The 13,730-nt window shown below is 38.6% G+C and overlaps 1 protein-coding gene across 1 annotated transcript in view; it reads right to left on the bottom strand.

The window, feature by feature from the left end:
• Positions 1 to 13,730, bottom strand: part of RSBN1L (round spermatid basic protein 1 like) — a 45,833-nt gene that overhangs the window by 5,524 nt on the left and 26,579 nt on the right. The window contains exons 4-7 of the mRNA XM_030457132.1: positions 6,344 to 6,481; positions 6,007 to 6,149; positions 2,690 to 2,857; positions 71 to 179 (exon numbers count right to left, since the gene is read on the bottom strand). Of these exons, the coding sequence (XP_030312992.1) occupies positions 71 to 179; positions 2,690 to 2,857; positions 6,007 to 6,149; positions 6,344 to 6,481 (558 nt within the window). The remainder of the gene's footprint in view (positions 1 to 70; positions 180 to 2,689; positions 2,858 to 6,006; positions 6,150 to 6,343; positions 6,482 to 13,730) is intronic.

Here is a 13,730-nt window from a genome sequence, read left to right on the forward strand (position 1 = left end):
AAAAAAAAGGGTCAAAACTCTTGATTTAGGACTCAGAGGACACCTGATCAACAGTTCATAGAACGCTTACCTGAGAGAGTGGAGGCTCATGCAAATCTAATTGCATTCGCTGAACTACCTCTAAGAAGTCTTCAGCATGAAAACAAATTACATCTTTGGTTATACGAGGCTGCTCAGACCTACACAAGAATAAGAATTGCACAGTGAGAGGCTGAAACTAACATGCTATGGAGAATAATAAAGAAAATCTGCAAGCAAGGATACAGCAAATTATTAGAAAAAAGCAACCCACATTTTGAGGAAAAAAGATTGACTAAAATGGCTAATTCTCAAACACAGTCTCACTAAAGTGGTTAAATTAATGAAACACAATTTCTTTACAAGTGAAAGTAAAAGCAGGAATGAAAGGTCAACACAACTAAAAATAAAAATTAATATTGCAGTGACCTCTGTCTGCCTTGATGCTGCAAGACAGATGCCTCAGATACATTGGGCTCACTCTGTCAACACTCTAAAATGTTCATCAGGCACTTCAAAGTATGCAGCAGTCTGATGAGTACTGTGGCAAACACTACTTAGTATCTGAGCCTCAAGCACCTTGTTCTGAGTTAGCAGTAAAACAATCTCCATTAACCTGCCAGAGTGCTAGTGAGCAAGAAATACCACCATACTCCACAAAACACCCTTAAAAATACATTCCTATTCGTGCTCACTACAGAGCTACAGAAGAATGGCATTAATATTAGGGTTTTATCTTTCTGCTCAAGCCATTAGGAGATTTTACCTCTTTTCCCACAACATCTTCCTCAAAAAAATGCCCACCGTTCATTAATTCCTCTACACATATTACCTAGAATTAGCTAACAAAAGGCAAAACTAGCTACAATCCTTCCTTATCGCTTTCTGATCTAAAAGAGACACTCATTTCTTCAATGCAAACATAAGACTAAGCTCCATGTATTTGTTTCTGAGGGATGCTGGGTTTTGAAAGGTTTTTTCAAATGTGGTGATACTGAGATGTCATTTACATAGGCTAAAGCTCTCATTAGAGTGGTTTTGGCAAGGAAAATTCACTGGTCACAAAGAGCCTGGTCGATGACTTTCCTCCTTCATCCTTTGCAAAATCCTGCCAGGAGTGCCCATCCAGCTGCATTGAGAGCACAGGGTGACAGCCTGCCCACCCTGGCACTGCCAGGAGGAACCACAAACAAGCAGATGTCTTCCCAGCTGTCCCCCACCTCTCCCTGGAGTCACCCTGGAGCTCTACTCCTCCACTACCACCCACATCCCATGGGGTCACAGAGGTTTGGATCTGCTGAGGCCTGTGGGAGGGACCACAGGCACCAAACTGTTCTCCATGTTTCAGAATTAAAAAAAAAAATGCTGGAACATCTGAAATAAGAGCAAGATTATTCTCAATTTATATGTATGTCTGTATATGTATATATATTAAATGGAGTTACTAATGTTCTAAGAAGCAGGTGATGATATTCAGTTCATTGAGTTGCTCATTTCCACAGGCACTCAAGTTCAGGCAGTTTGGTTTTGTTTGTTTCTTCAGTAGTTTTTTGCTTTCTCTGATAAAGCTTTGAGTCTCTCTCATATTAGTGCTAAGCATAATTTAAAATAATCACATCTACACAGTATCTCACTCAGTGCTTGCCTTGCTACCACAGCTCAGTCTTCAATCCAGCTTCTCACAATCAGAGTAAGCAGAAAGTTTAAGGCCTCCAGCTATCATCAACCTGAGGAGGAAGTAAACTGCAAAACCTCAAAGCCCCAAATAAAAACACATTAAGATCTGAACCATTCAGTTCTTCCCCAACAGCAATGATTCAATTTTCCTTCTCATGCATTTCCTTTCCTGAACTCATGCACTGTAACACAAACTTGCATCATTTTATCCAAACAGAATTTACTAGACATTTATTAGACATTACAGAATTTACTGAAGTCTAGACAGATGTAAAGACCAAAAGGTGGTTTCAGTATTTACATATGCAGAAATAACGATCAAAACTAAGGTAATTCTCCTAAACCAAGGTCAGAAAATCATGAACAGCACTTCTAATCTAGTCCAAGAAGCCCATCCAATTATGTACTTTTTATTTGGCTAAAAAGTAAACAGCTTCCAAGATACATTCATATCCTGAATCTCACACAGGAATTCCAAGGACAGACACCAAAAAATATCACACAACCTCTAACAGAATTCTTCCTTGGTGATCCACCATCAGTAAATCAGAGTTATAACAGCCGTGACAGAAACAGAAGCATAAGAATTCTGCTCATGCCCAGGTAACAAAGAATTGCCAGAAAGTATTTCTGTGGCCCTCTGAGGCAGAAACTCAAGTCAGTCTGTACGCACTACTTTACCAAGTAAATCAAAATGTAAAGTGTTTTTACATCTAATATTAACTCAGTTACACAAACTCCATTATAGCTAATAAAACGTTATTTCAAGGCACCTTTCTAGTTTCAACCATACAGCCAAAACTGTATCAAATGTAGCAGAGGACAAACGCATCTAGTGCCTAGGGACAGAGGGAAAAAAATCCAGTATCTTTATTAAGTCTTCATTAAATCTCTAATACTAGATTAACCTACTCTGTGCTCCTTCTACCAGTTATAATGGAATGAATACTTTTTGAACTTTCAAACCCAGGCGAATAAGTCAATCAACACTTACCACTCTCCACAGTGCACAGCCTTCAGTACTCCCACAGCAGCTGTAGTCTGTCGTTCAAATCCTTGTCCTATGTGGTCTGCGTGGGCTCGTGTCCGGTCCTCAAATAGCATTTCACGGGGTTCACTGGTTCGAGGTAGGTACTGCAGGTTTTTTATTTCATTGGTAGTTCTGTATAAGAAAACATATATCAGCAACATAGAAATCCCCGATATGAACTACTGCCTAAGGGTTGAAGTTAGGTACTTCCAGAAACACAAAAAAACCCCTAGAACTAACAGCACAGTATCAGGGCCCTAAGGACTGAGCAGCTTCACCTCCAGTCTCCATCCACTAACTCAGAACCCAGGAGCTCTATTTAAGCTCAGGTTTGGGCCTTCAGGCCTGACCTGAACCATGCTGCAAAAGCACTGATCCTCACCTCAGCCAGGGGTGTGCTGGGCTACAGACTTGCTTCTCAGCTTAACCTCAGGATGGCTTTGTCATGATGGATCTGCTCGACAATCACCAAAGCTGATAGTCCCTGGCAGACTGACTTCCTGGCTTGGAACTGCCCCACCACCACACACGTGGCTGACACATGGGAGGGAGTTCAGGCTGGATCTGGTCCCCAGGCCCCAGGTCTGCCCTGCCTGTCTCCCTCAGACACTGTGGGACTGGGCCCTGTGATGAATAACCCTCCTGGCAGGAAACTGCTGGCCTTTGCTGCTTCCTGATCATTAGTTATACATTGTATTTGTCGCATTAGTTGTTCTTCATCATTTATGCTTCTACAAAACTGCTGAGAAATGTGTATGTAAATTTAGTTCCATGTTGTAGAGCTGGTAATAAGAAGTGGCAAAAATTACTTCTCCAGGGTTTAATGAAAGTGCAGGAAACACTGCAGAACAGGAACAGTGCCACCAGATAATTTTCTTGGCCACTTGGAGCTGACATTGTGTGCCACATTCTTCCAAGAGCTGCTTATGATGATAGGATAGCCAAGGTTGGAAGGGACACCTGGAGACCGTGTAGTCCTACTTCCCCCTCTCAATTAAAGAGGGTTGGCTCAGGCCTATGTCCTCTCAAATTTTAAGCAACTCCAAAGAGAGACTCCACAAACTTTCTGAGCAACACGTTCTGGAGTTCAACTACCCATACAGGTTTTGGGGGTTTTTTGCCAAATTTTAAATGGATTTTCTTGTAATTCAGTTTGTGCTCATTACCTCTGGTCACATAACAGGGTGCTATTAAGAAGAGTCCTTCTTACAGCCACCCACCACTTGCTTGTATACACTGATATGATCCCACTGAGCCTTCTTTTCTCAAGGGTAAATCCCAGTTCCCACATGCCCACCTTTCATTTCATCAGAACTCCTCCCTACTGGCCATGTCTGTCTTGGACTGGCAAACCCAGAACTACGCAACACCACAGATGTGTCTCACCAGTGCTAAGCAGAGGATAAGAACCATCACCCTCAACCTCCTGGCACTGCTCTTCCTAATTCTGTCGAGAAGGCTGCTGGCCTGCTTTGCTACAAACACACACTGACAGCATATGGTCAAACTGTCATTCACCAGGACCCACAAGTCCTCCTCTGTCAAGCTGCTGTTCAGCCAGGTAGTCCTCAGCCTGTGCTGGTGCACAAGGTTATTCCTCTTAGGTGCAGGGCTTTCCCACTGTTAACTTCATGAGTCCACTGATGGCCCATTTCCACAGCCTCTCAAGGTCTCTCTCACAGACAGGGAAACCCTCTGGTTCCTTAACCAGTCTTTCCAGTTTTGTATCACTTGCAAACTTGATGAGGGTGCACTCTGTCCCATGATGATGGCTATTAATGAAGATTTTGACCAGCACTGGTACAAGGTACAATGTCTGGCTCATTACAGCAGTGACTGTCCTCCAGCTAGACTCCATACTGGTCATAATCCTTTTAAACACAGCAGTTAAATTAGTTCTTGAACCACTTCACTGCCCATCAGTTCAGTTTCTCCTTTATTAATTTGACTATTAGGATGTTATGAGAGACAGCTGTCCACTGTGGAAAGCCTTGCTAAAATCAAGTTAAACAGCACCCCTCCCATTCCCCTCAGTCCTGTGAGCCAGTCATTTTGCTGTAGAGTGTTATCAGGTGGATACAGCATGATTTCTCCTTTGCAAATCAATGCTAGCTACTCCTAATGATCGTACTGTCCTTTACGTTTAAAACAGCATTGTTCCCAGGATGAAGGTGACACTGACTGGCCTGCAGCACCTCAGGTCCTGCCTCTTAACCTTCTAAATTACTGGAGAGGCATTTGCTTTCCTCCAGTCCTCAGGAAACTTTGTTAATTGTCATGGCCTTTCAAAGACAACCAAGAGTGGTCCTGCAGTCCTACTGACCCGTTCCCATAGCACTTGTGAGAATGTCCCACCAAGTCCCATGGTCTTATGTCTATCTAATCTGTATGTTCCTTAACATGATTTTCCTCCACTAAAGGCAAGGAGCCCTTGCTCCAGACTTTTCTACCACCCCCAGGACCTAACATTTCTGATGGCAGATCTCTGCAGGAAAGACAAGAGCAAAGAAAGCACTGTGTATCTTGGCCTTTCTTGTGTCCCTTGCCTCCAGGCCTTTTGCTCCACTCAGCAGACTTTCCCTTATCCTTCTTTGCTGTTCTTATGCCTGTAGAAATCTTGTTGCTCTTCACATCCCATGACAAATCCAACTCCAGATGGTCTTTGACTTTAACCGTATCCCTTCATGGCTGGACTATGTCTCTGTAGTACTTTTCAGACACCCGACTCTGCTTCTACTTCGTCTGTGCTACCTTTTTATGTCTGAATTTTGAACAAGAGAACTCTAAAGACATAATTTCTTACAACACAATGTTCAAGTTTTGCAGAAGACATTCCTATACTTGAGCTGGTACTCAGACTAGCACAGCAAAGGTTAAAGATGTCATTTCATGTCAGAGTTGTCACCTCTCAGATGAGAAAGAAACCCTAGCCCCTTGATGTCTTTAAATATCCACTCACATTTAAGAACAGGGAAATTAATTCAAATTTCCTGGCATAGATCAGTAGTTGTACGCCTGTTCACATTTCCTACCATTTTATATTTTAAATCCTATTAAAACTCCAAAAAGGATCAGCACCTTACTCAGCCAGATAGTAAACAATTAAAAAAATACACACCAACAACAAATATAAAACAAAGCAACTTAGAAGTATATTTTGAGATGAAGATCTACAGAAATTTATACTAAGATATAGTATCAACCAGTAAAAAACTTTGGGATAAAATTAAGTTGTAAAGAATAGTAACTAGATACTCATCAAGCAATACAATTCAACATACCTCTTCCTTTTGAAAGGTGACTTTGGCATGTCAGCCACAGGGATCATCTGTTCTCCTGGACGTACCCACATTATGGGACCATCATCACTGTCTTTACGACTCTCTAATTTTAAACTAGAAAGGGTTCCCCATGGCAGTGTACACTAATAGGAAATACAAGCCACATTTTTTGAGTGAGTTACTTTAAAAACTTTTTTAAAGCAGCCCTTAGCTGTCATATTGAAAACATTTATTAAACCACCCAATTATCGAGCAAGTATTACACACTCACTTTATCTTAACAGTTCTAGATAGTATACTGACCCCCTCCTCCCAACTCATTCCCTTCTGTCCTTACTTTTAAGAAGGGTGATTCTTCCAACATATCAAGAAATTCAGGGAAATAATCCCCCACTTCCTCATCAACTGCTCCAACCAGGCTGATCTGTCTCATTGGGCCAGCTCTATACGTACCATGAGAGTATGTTCTTTTTACCTACAAGTAGAATACAACAGTAAAAGTTACACCAAGTCCAGTGCTACTTAAAGACTACATTCAATAAACTCCTTTAATCACTATGCTTATCTTTTGATTGATATTAGTCCTACAGTCTTCAGTATACTTAAGTCAGTTGTTAGGAACTTAAAAACAGACATCATTATTAACAATATACAGCAACTCGTACTTTATTTAAACTAAGTAGGTAAGACCAAAGAACTATTTACTGCATTTCAAGGAAATAACACCCCAAAGTAGTAACTGTACAAAACCTATTTAGGTATGTTCTGCACAATAACTAGTAAATAAGGATTCTTACCTGTATTACTCAAGTCTAGCTGAATTTTTACCTTTTTCCCATAACAATTTGGCAGAAATCTGAGTTACAACTAATTAAACTCTAATCATTTTCTCTGCCATAAAGAGTTAGTCCAGGAAGGGAGAGAATGACAGTTTTTCCTTCATTTTTGCTGTGCTGTGATAACACATCCTGCACTCCCTTAAAGCTTCAAGACACGTAACATTCACCACTTTAATGAAAAGCCTTTTATTTTTAACTTGAACAGAAAGATATAGTTACAACTTTTTTTCCCAATAATCTGATCTGTTATGTTACATAAAAGAAAAGACTTAGGCATGAGATTGATGAGGATCCTTTCCTCTTAAGCTTCTAAATTCCTATTTAACAGTCTGAAAGACATAGCAGCATTACCAGATGAAATATGACTGGACCAGAACAAAGGGAAGAGAGCAGATGGATGACTGCACAAACCAAGTAAGGCACTTGCACTGCCTCTAGAGAGGTTCTGCATCCAAAGCAAGAAAAAATGGTGTGAGGAAAACAGTTCAAGAAGTACTGCTTTGCTATATATGGTCCTCACTCAAAGAGATCATTAAAATTCCTACTAATTATGGCAGTGCAGAGAATTAGCAGCAGTTCCTGAAGAAAACCTAAATCATAAGACACGTAAACACACTGTACTCTTCTGAGAAGCTAGGCTGATGCAACCAGATGCATTCCAGAAATGCAGAACTAAGTCTTCAGATCATCTTGGTCACCATACACACCCTGGAAATGGAAGACTGACTAAAACCAGGATTTTACAAAATGTCTAAGCTAAGGCAGTGAGACAAGCCATCACAGCCATACTGAAAAAAGCAATACTGCTAGAAAGTAATGTTCCCTTTTTCCTTAAATTTAGTCATACCTTCCTCGAGCTTTTTCACACAGAGAGCTGGTGATTTTGTGATTAAAAAATGAGAAAACATTAATTTCTGCTCAGTCTGCATCAGCTCAGTCCTCAACTGTATCTGCACTGGCACAAAACATCAGGAGCTCACAACTAAAAGAACTGGGACAATGAAGGGAAACTCACTTGTCATGACTGGCTTACTGGATAGACTAATTCCCCCCTGAGTGCCCTAAAACCACTTTCTGAAGCTAGAAATAGTCATAAATCTGTTACACACAGTTTACTGATAATCCTAACATGCAACAGCCTATTTCTTCCATTGGCATAAATAGCTTAGTATTCCATCATTCCAGGCCAGGATGCTGTTTTCATCCACATCCCTGATTTAAGGGAACCATTTTTTCTGCCTTTTCCTTTGCTTTCTTCTGCTATCACTAGTATTCTCCAAAGTATCAAGCAGTAGGGCAAAGAAATAGCCTTCAGTTGCACCAGGGGAGTTTTAGATTGGATACTAGGGAAAAAAAAAAATCTCAAAAGGGTTGTTGAACTTTGGAACAGGCTGCCAGGGAAGTGGCAGTTTTACATCCCTGCAGGTATGTAAAACACACGCTGATGGGGCACTTAGGGACACGGTTTAGTGGTGGACTTGGCAGTATTAGGTTAGTGGTTGACTCAAAGATCTTTGAGGACTTTTTCCAACCTAAATGGTTCTGTGCTTCACATAGCAGATGATAAACTAGTTATGGAACTGCTCCAGCTGAAAACTACAACTTCCACCAAAAATACCAACTGAAGTATTAACTTTCCACAGATAAGTCACCCATCTGGCTTATGTACTACTTGGTGGTGGCAGTGAGTCAGCAAGTGTTTAAGTGCAACATAATCCTTGCTTAGGGTGGATCAATTAAAGAAATACTACTGAATTTATTTGAATTTTTATTGAACTATTCCCAAAAAGAACATGTCACTAAGTTAAAACTGAAAGATCAACTCAACTTTTTTAAGAATTATTCACCCACCCCAATTCATACCCAAGCCCTCCTGATCAATTATGTTCCCCTCATTCACCAGACAGAATAGATTCCCTTTCAGGATCCAGTTTGAAAGAGGTAAATACCAGAAATAATGGTAAGGTAATGTCAAAGTTACAAATGATGAGTCATTTCTTTCTGTGACCACATTAAGAGTCATATCATTGCACATACACAGAATCAAATATTTGAGTGGTTAAAAACCCTGTGGTGGATTAACTCCAGACAGCAGGGAAGGGTCACAGACCTTTGCTCACTCACCCCTGCCCCTCAAGGGTGATAGAAGAGAAAGCCCTGACACTGTGCAAGTGCTGCCCAGCAACAGCCAACACACCAGTGTGTTACCAACAGTTTTAGTCACAAATCCAAAACACAGCTGCATAATAGTCTGCTATGAAAAAAAAAATTAACCTATGCAGGCTAAGTATAAACAAAAAATAAAGCCATGCTGATGAGGAAAGGTGAAGACATGCTCTCTCTTTTTCCCTTCTTTCCTGCTAGCATTAGGTCTTCCAAAAGGAGTCAGAGAGACAAGTTTAGGGAACTGATCTGATTTTAATCCACAAATTATCTGAAGAGTTTTAGAAAAATTATATAAATAAGAATTAAATAAAGACATAGGCAATAGGGACTAATGCCTGGCCAAGAAGATTAAGTGGAAGTCTGGAAGAGGAGGCAGCTATTGGCAGTGAAGAGCCTTTCTCATGTGTTCCATGGACTGGGTTATAGCATCCTAAATTCTGAGCTCAGGTTAGTAGATGCTACTTAAATAACACTATCTTAGATTAGGCTAAAGATTTAGAAAAACATATAGATTAAAAGGTGATGTCAGTCTCCAGAATTAATAATGTGACTAGTGTGAAAGCAGCAAAAATCTTCCATTGATGTTTCACCAATGACAAAACTAAAATTAATCCTCTTAAGAGGGACAACAAACATATTTTGTAGCATATTAGATAACAGCAATAGTCCTGGTTTGGGACAGTATAGAGCATATTTTCTGTCTTCTAACTTTATTTTCATCTAAGTCTTTTGTAAATAGCTGTACATTTTCCTTTCCTCTTACTGGAAGTATCCTTTGAATGGTTCATTTGTAGAAGTGAAATAGATTCCTCTATATATTTTTCAATGCACAAGAACAATGCTGGTGTACTCCATCAAATTCCATAAATTCTGCACTGAGTACAGAGCAAATATTATACATCTTTTATGAGGTAGTCTTCCAAAATGCAATTTTACAGTTACAGTGTGACTACAGTTTTGGAATGTTACAGATTTGTTCAGATAAATAGCTAAAACCATCAAAATCCAGAATAAAAAAGGAATAAACAACATACAGTTCTTCTAGCATGTGGGCAACATGATTGGTTCTCAATATACAGACACACAAAAAAATCAGTAATTAAATGTGTTAGAATACAATGGACAAGTAAAAGAGATAGAAACATATAACTGAAAATAACCAACATAGTCTGTTTTCTTCTCATGTAGCTGAAGTCTGAAGTATGTCACCTAAAAACACACAGAAGGAGACGGTTCTGTATCATTGTTTCAAGGTAACAGAAAACTGGCAACCACTGAACACAGAAGAAAAACTTGAGAATTATCAGCTGTGACTAACATGGCATCAGCTGATTTTTTTTCAGCAGAATAACTTGCTCAGATTTAAGTAAGAAGTTCCTAAAAGTAAAAATTCTGGCATAAAGTCTTTGTTGTCTAGAATAAGATAAAGGCTAAATCTGACTACACATATAAAATCATATACTTGAGCACCATCATCCTATACAAAGGAATTTTAAAGATGTTTCCATTTTCTGTTTGAAAAAGAGAAAATCTTAAAGAAGCAGTTCAGAGAAACCAAGTAATTCAAAAGATGAATTTTAAAAAAGCAACTTGGGGCAAGTCACAACTGAATTTCTATTTTTAATGTAGTAGGGGTGTTAAGGGGTTTTTTCCTGTTGAAGGTCTAATTCTTTCATGCAAGAATTATAAACAATCTATTTCAGGTTTTCAGCTTTAAAAATCAAGAAGCCTGTAACAGCAGTCCTCATAGACCAACACAAAAAATCCAAACCCCCTGAACACAAAATAATTTCAAGAAACCCACAAAGAAAGCCCCACTGAAGACCAGTAAGAACAATAAATCACCATAAAAATATGCTGGGGCATCAGAGCAATAGTGTGTTTCCATTTCCCTGCACAACTAATGCACTTAGACATTCATATCTTAGAACTGAAAACATTCAGTTTCACATTCACTATTTTTCCTCTGTTATCTCCAGCTTTGGTCATGAAAATGCTACATTGCCTCCTTTCTTATTTGGTACATCTTGAAGAAATGACAAAAAGGCTTTCCTCACATATACTCTCAGTTCTAAATGGGAGCTAATACAGAAGCATGAGAATTTCACTGAACAAATATTCATCAAAATTGCTTTGAGTTCAAATATACTTGCAAATCTTCTTGGCTTACCTTTAAAACCACATTAAATCCTCTTTTTTTCTACCTTTTGTTTTAAAGTCAGGATTTTGGTATCACTACAAGATGCCTTGAAAGTTCTAGCATTATCAAAGGTGACCCATTATCATTCAAGCTTTAATTTTAACAAATACACAACTCCCCAGTTGAAAGTTTCTAATTTCTGGTGACAGAGAAACAGTGAAGTAGACAATGATAAATTTTTAAAAATAACTACTAAAGAATAGCATCCATTAGATACCTTAAAGAAAAATGATCTTGTGAAAGCAAAGTAATAATTATGCTCTTGTAACTTAGATCTACAAGGTTCAGTCTCAGATCCTGCTCAAGCTGCTTGTACGAATCTCTATGGTTTTGTTCCAGATTATTTTTTCTTAATACAGAATGTGTGACCAAAATAGCAACATATAACTGACTTCTCATATTCATTGGCTGCAACTGTCAAGAAGCAATCTGGAAAGGTAACTATTTTTTGGGTAGAAAAAAATAAGCATGTGCTGCAGAATTCTAACATCATTCCATGTGAATCGATTCTTTGTTCAAAGCTTTTCAAATAAGTAAAAAAGCATTTTCATTGGAAGACAATAGGCTGCCATCATCTATCAAAAAAGTCACAGTCTTATGGATTATTTTATAAAAGGAGACTGGAGCAATATATATGCTTTGACAGAGCTGAAATTCAACTTTTCTTCATCCAGAAGAAAACAAACAAACAAAAAAACCACCAGAGGCGGCTATATTTTGCAGAACTTGCATAACAGAAAGCAGTTGCTAAAAAAATGTTTAAATTTTTTAATAGCTAGCCAAACATTCAAAGAGCTTAAAAGCAAGGAGCTGATTCTATTGAAAACAAAACTCTACTGAAAGCTACTGAAACACAACTAGAGACACACGGTTCCAATATAAAAAAGTCTTTCCAGAACACAGGAAAATAACACAATATATGGAAATATATGGACACTGTGCCAGTCTTCAGTGACAAGAAAATTAACACTAACCAAGTATTTCACATTTTCTTTAAAGCAAAATGTTTCCAACAGTTCCTTTCAAACACTAGAAGAATGCCTATTTCCAATCTTGTAGAACTTCACAAGTTAGGAAAGAAGCAAACAGCAAAAACTTCACTGAGAAGACTCTTAAGAACTAAATAAGGAGGACAGCAAAGAGAGGTAATATTAAAAATGGGCTAATGGATAACTTGAATTAAAAGCTCCATGTCCAGAACCTTAAGAAGGGAGAGCAACCACTCATCTGAAAAGTCATCACACAAACTATCATTACTCTTGCATTTTTTTCCCTAAACTACTTTTGTTACTCTTTATGCTATCTACTCAGATGGTATCTATCCAGTGTCCATCACAGCTAATCTAGGGAACAGGGAATAAGTTACTTTAGAATGAGGAAAAAAATTGAAAAAATATTTCTCCAAAGATGCCAACCACCTTCTATGACAGAGGGGGCATAGTAAACTAATATAATTTGCTAACTCAGCAATAAAGCCAATCACTCAGAAGTAGATTAAGGTTTCTGCTGCACTAATAAAACAAATTCACTCACTCACTACTTTGAAAACCAACACAACTTGCCACATGAACACACAACGGGAAGAAAAGCATAGAGGACATTCTCTTTGAGCAATAACAGGTGCTAGACTGGCTCTGAAAATTTGTTTAACTGCACACATAAAGTCACATAAAGTGACTTTTCCTAAACTCAACAAGCTTGATGAGGAGGATCCTCACACACCCTGTAGTAGGAAAGCAATAAATTAAAAAGAAACAAAGCTTTAACAAATCAATGAGAAGTCAAAATACAAAACAATTATTCCAAACTGGAAGAGGCTAAATACACCAACTTAGAGGTGTCAAGAGAAGCAAGACAGAAGAGTTAGGGTCCATTTAGCCCAGTTTCAATTTCCAGGGAAAAAAAGTTCACTAGACACTCCTGTCTTAACCACCTAGAAAATAAGACAGTAAAAACTAATAAATAGACATTAAAAAAATAAACACAATCAAAAACAAACAAAACTCACAAAACCACCATACCACCACCAAAACCACATTCAAGCCAACCTAACCTTTCTATGACCAGATGGGCTTTTTCAGAGGCCTAGAACACATCTTGACATTTGATATTTGCATTATGTTCAAGATTGCTACAGAAACACTGTCTATTGACAGTAAAGAGTGGGCAGTTTTCATCTGTCTGTTCATATAACTATCAGTACTAAAGGACCAATTCTGTGGCACAGAGCAAGGATCTTTCCTTTGAACACAATGGATGCTTACCATACCTGCAGGTAACACAAAGCTGCAAGACAGGAAAGGATCAAAACTAACAAGGTCTTTGATAAACTGGAGATGGGATCTGAATTCACAGACTGTAATTCAATTTGAATAAAACAAAAAACTATACTCTGATATATATAATTAACTGCACAAAACATGAAAAGAGGAATAACTCACAGGAGCTGCTGCTACAGATCATCACACACTGCTATGAAAGAGGCAGGAACAGATAGCAGAGCAATAATTTGCAAGACA

The sequence above is a fragment of the Calypte anna genome, chromosome 1 (genome assembly GCF_003957555.1).
Source record: "Calypte anna isolate BGI_N300 chromosome 1, bCalAnn1_v1.p, whole genome shotgun sequence".
Lineage (NCBI taxonomy): Eukaryota > Metazoa > Chordata > Aves > Apodiformes > Trochilidae > Calypte > Calypte anna.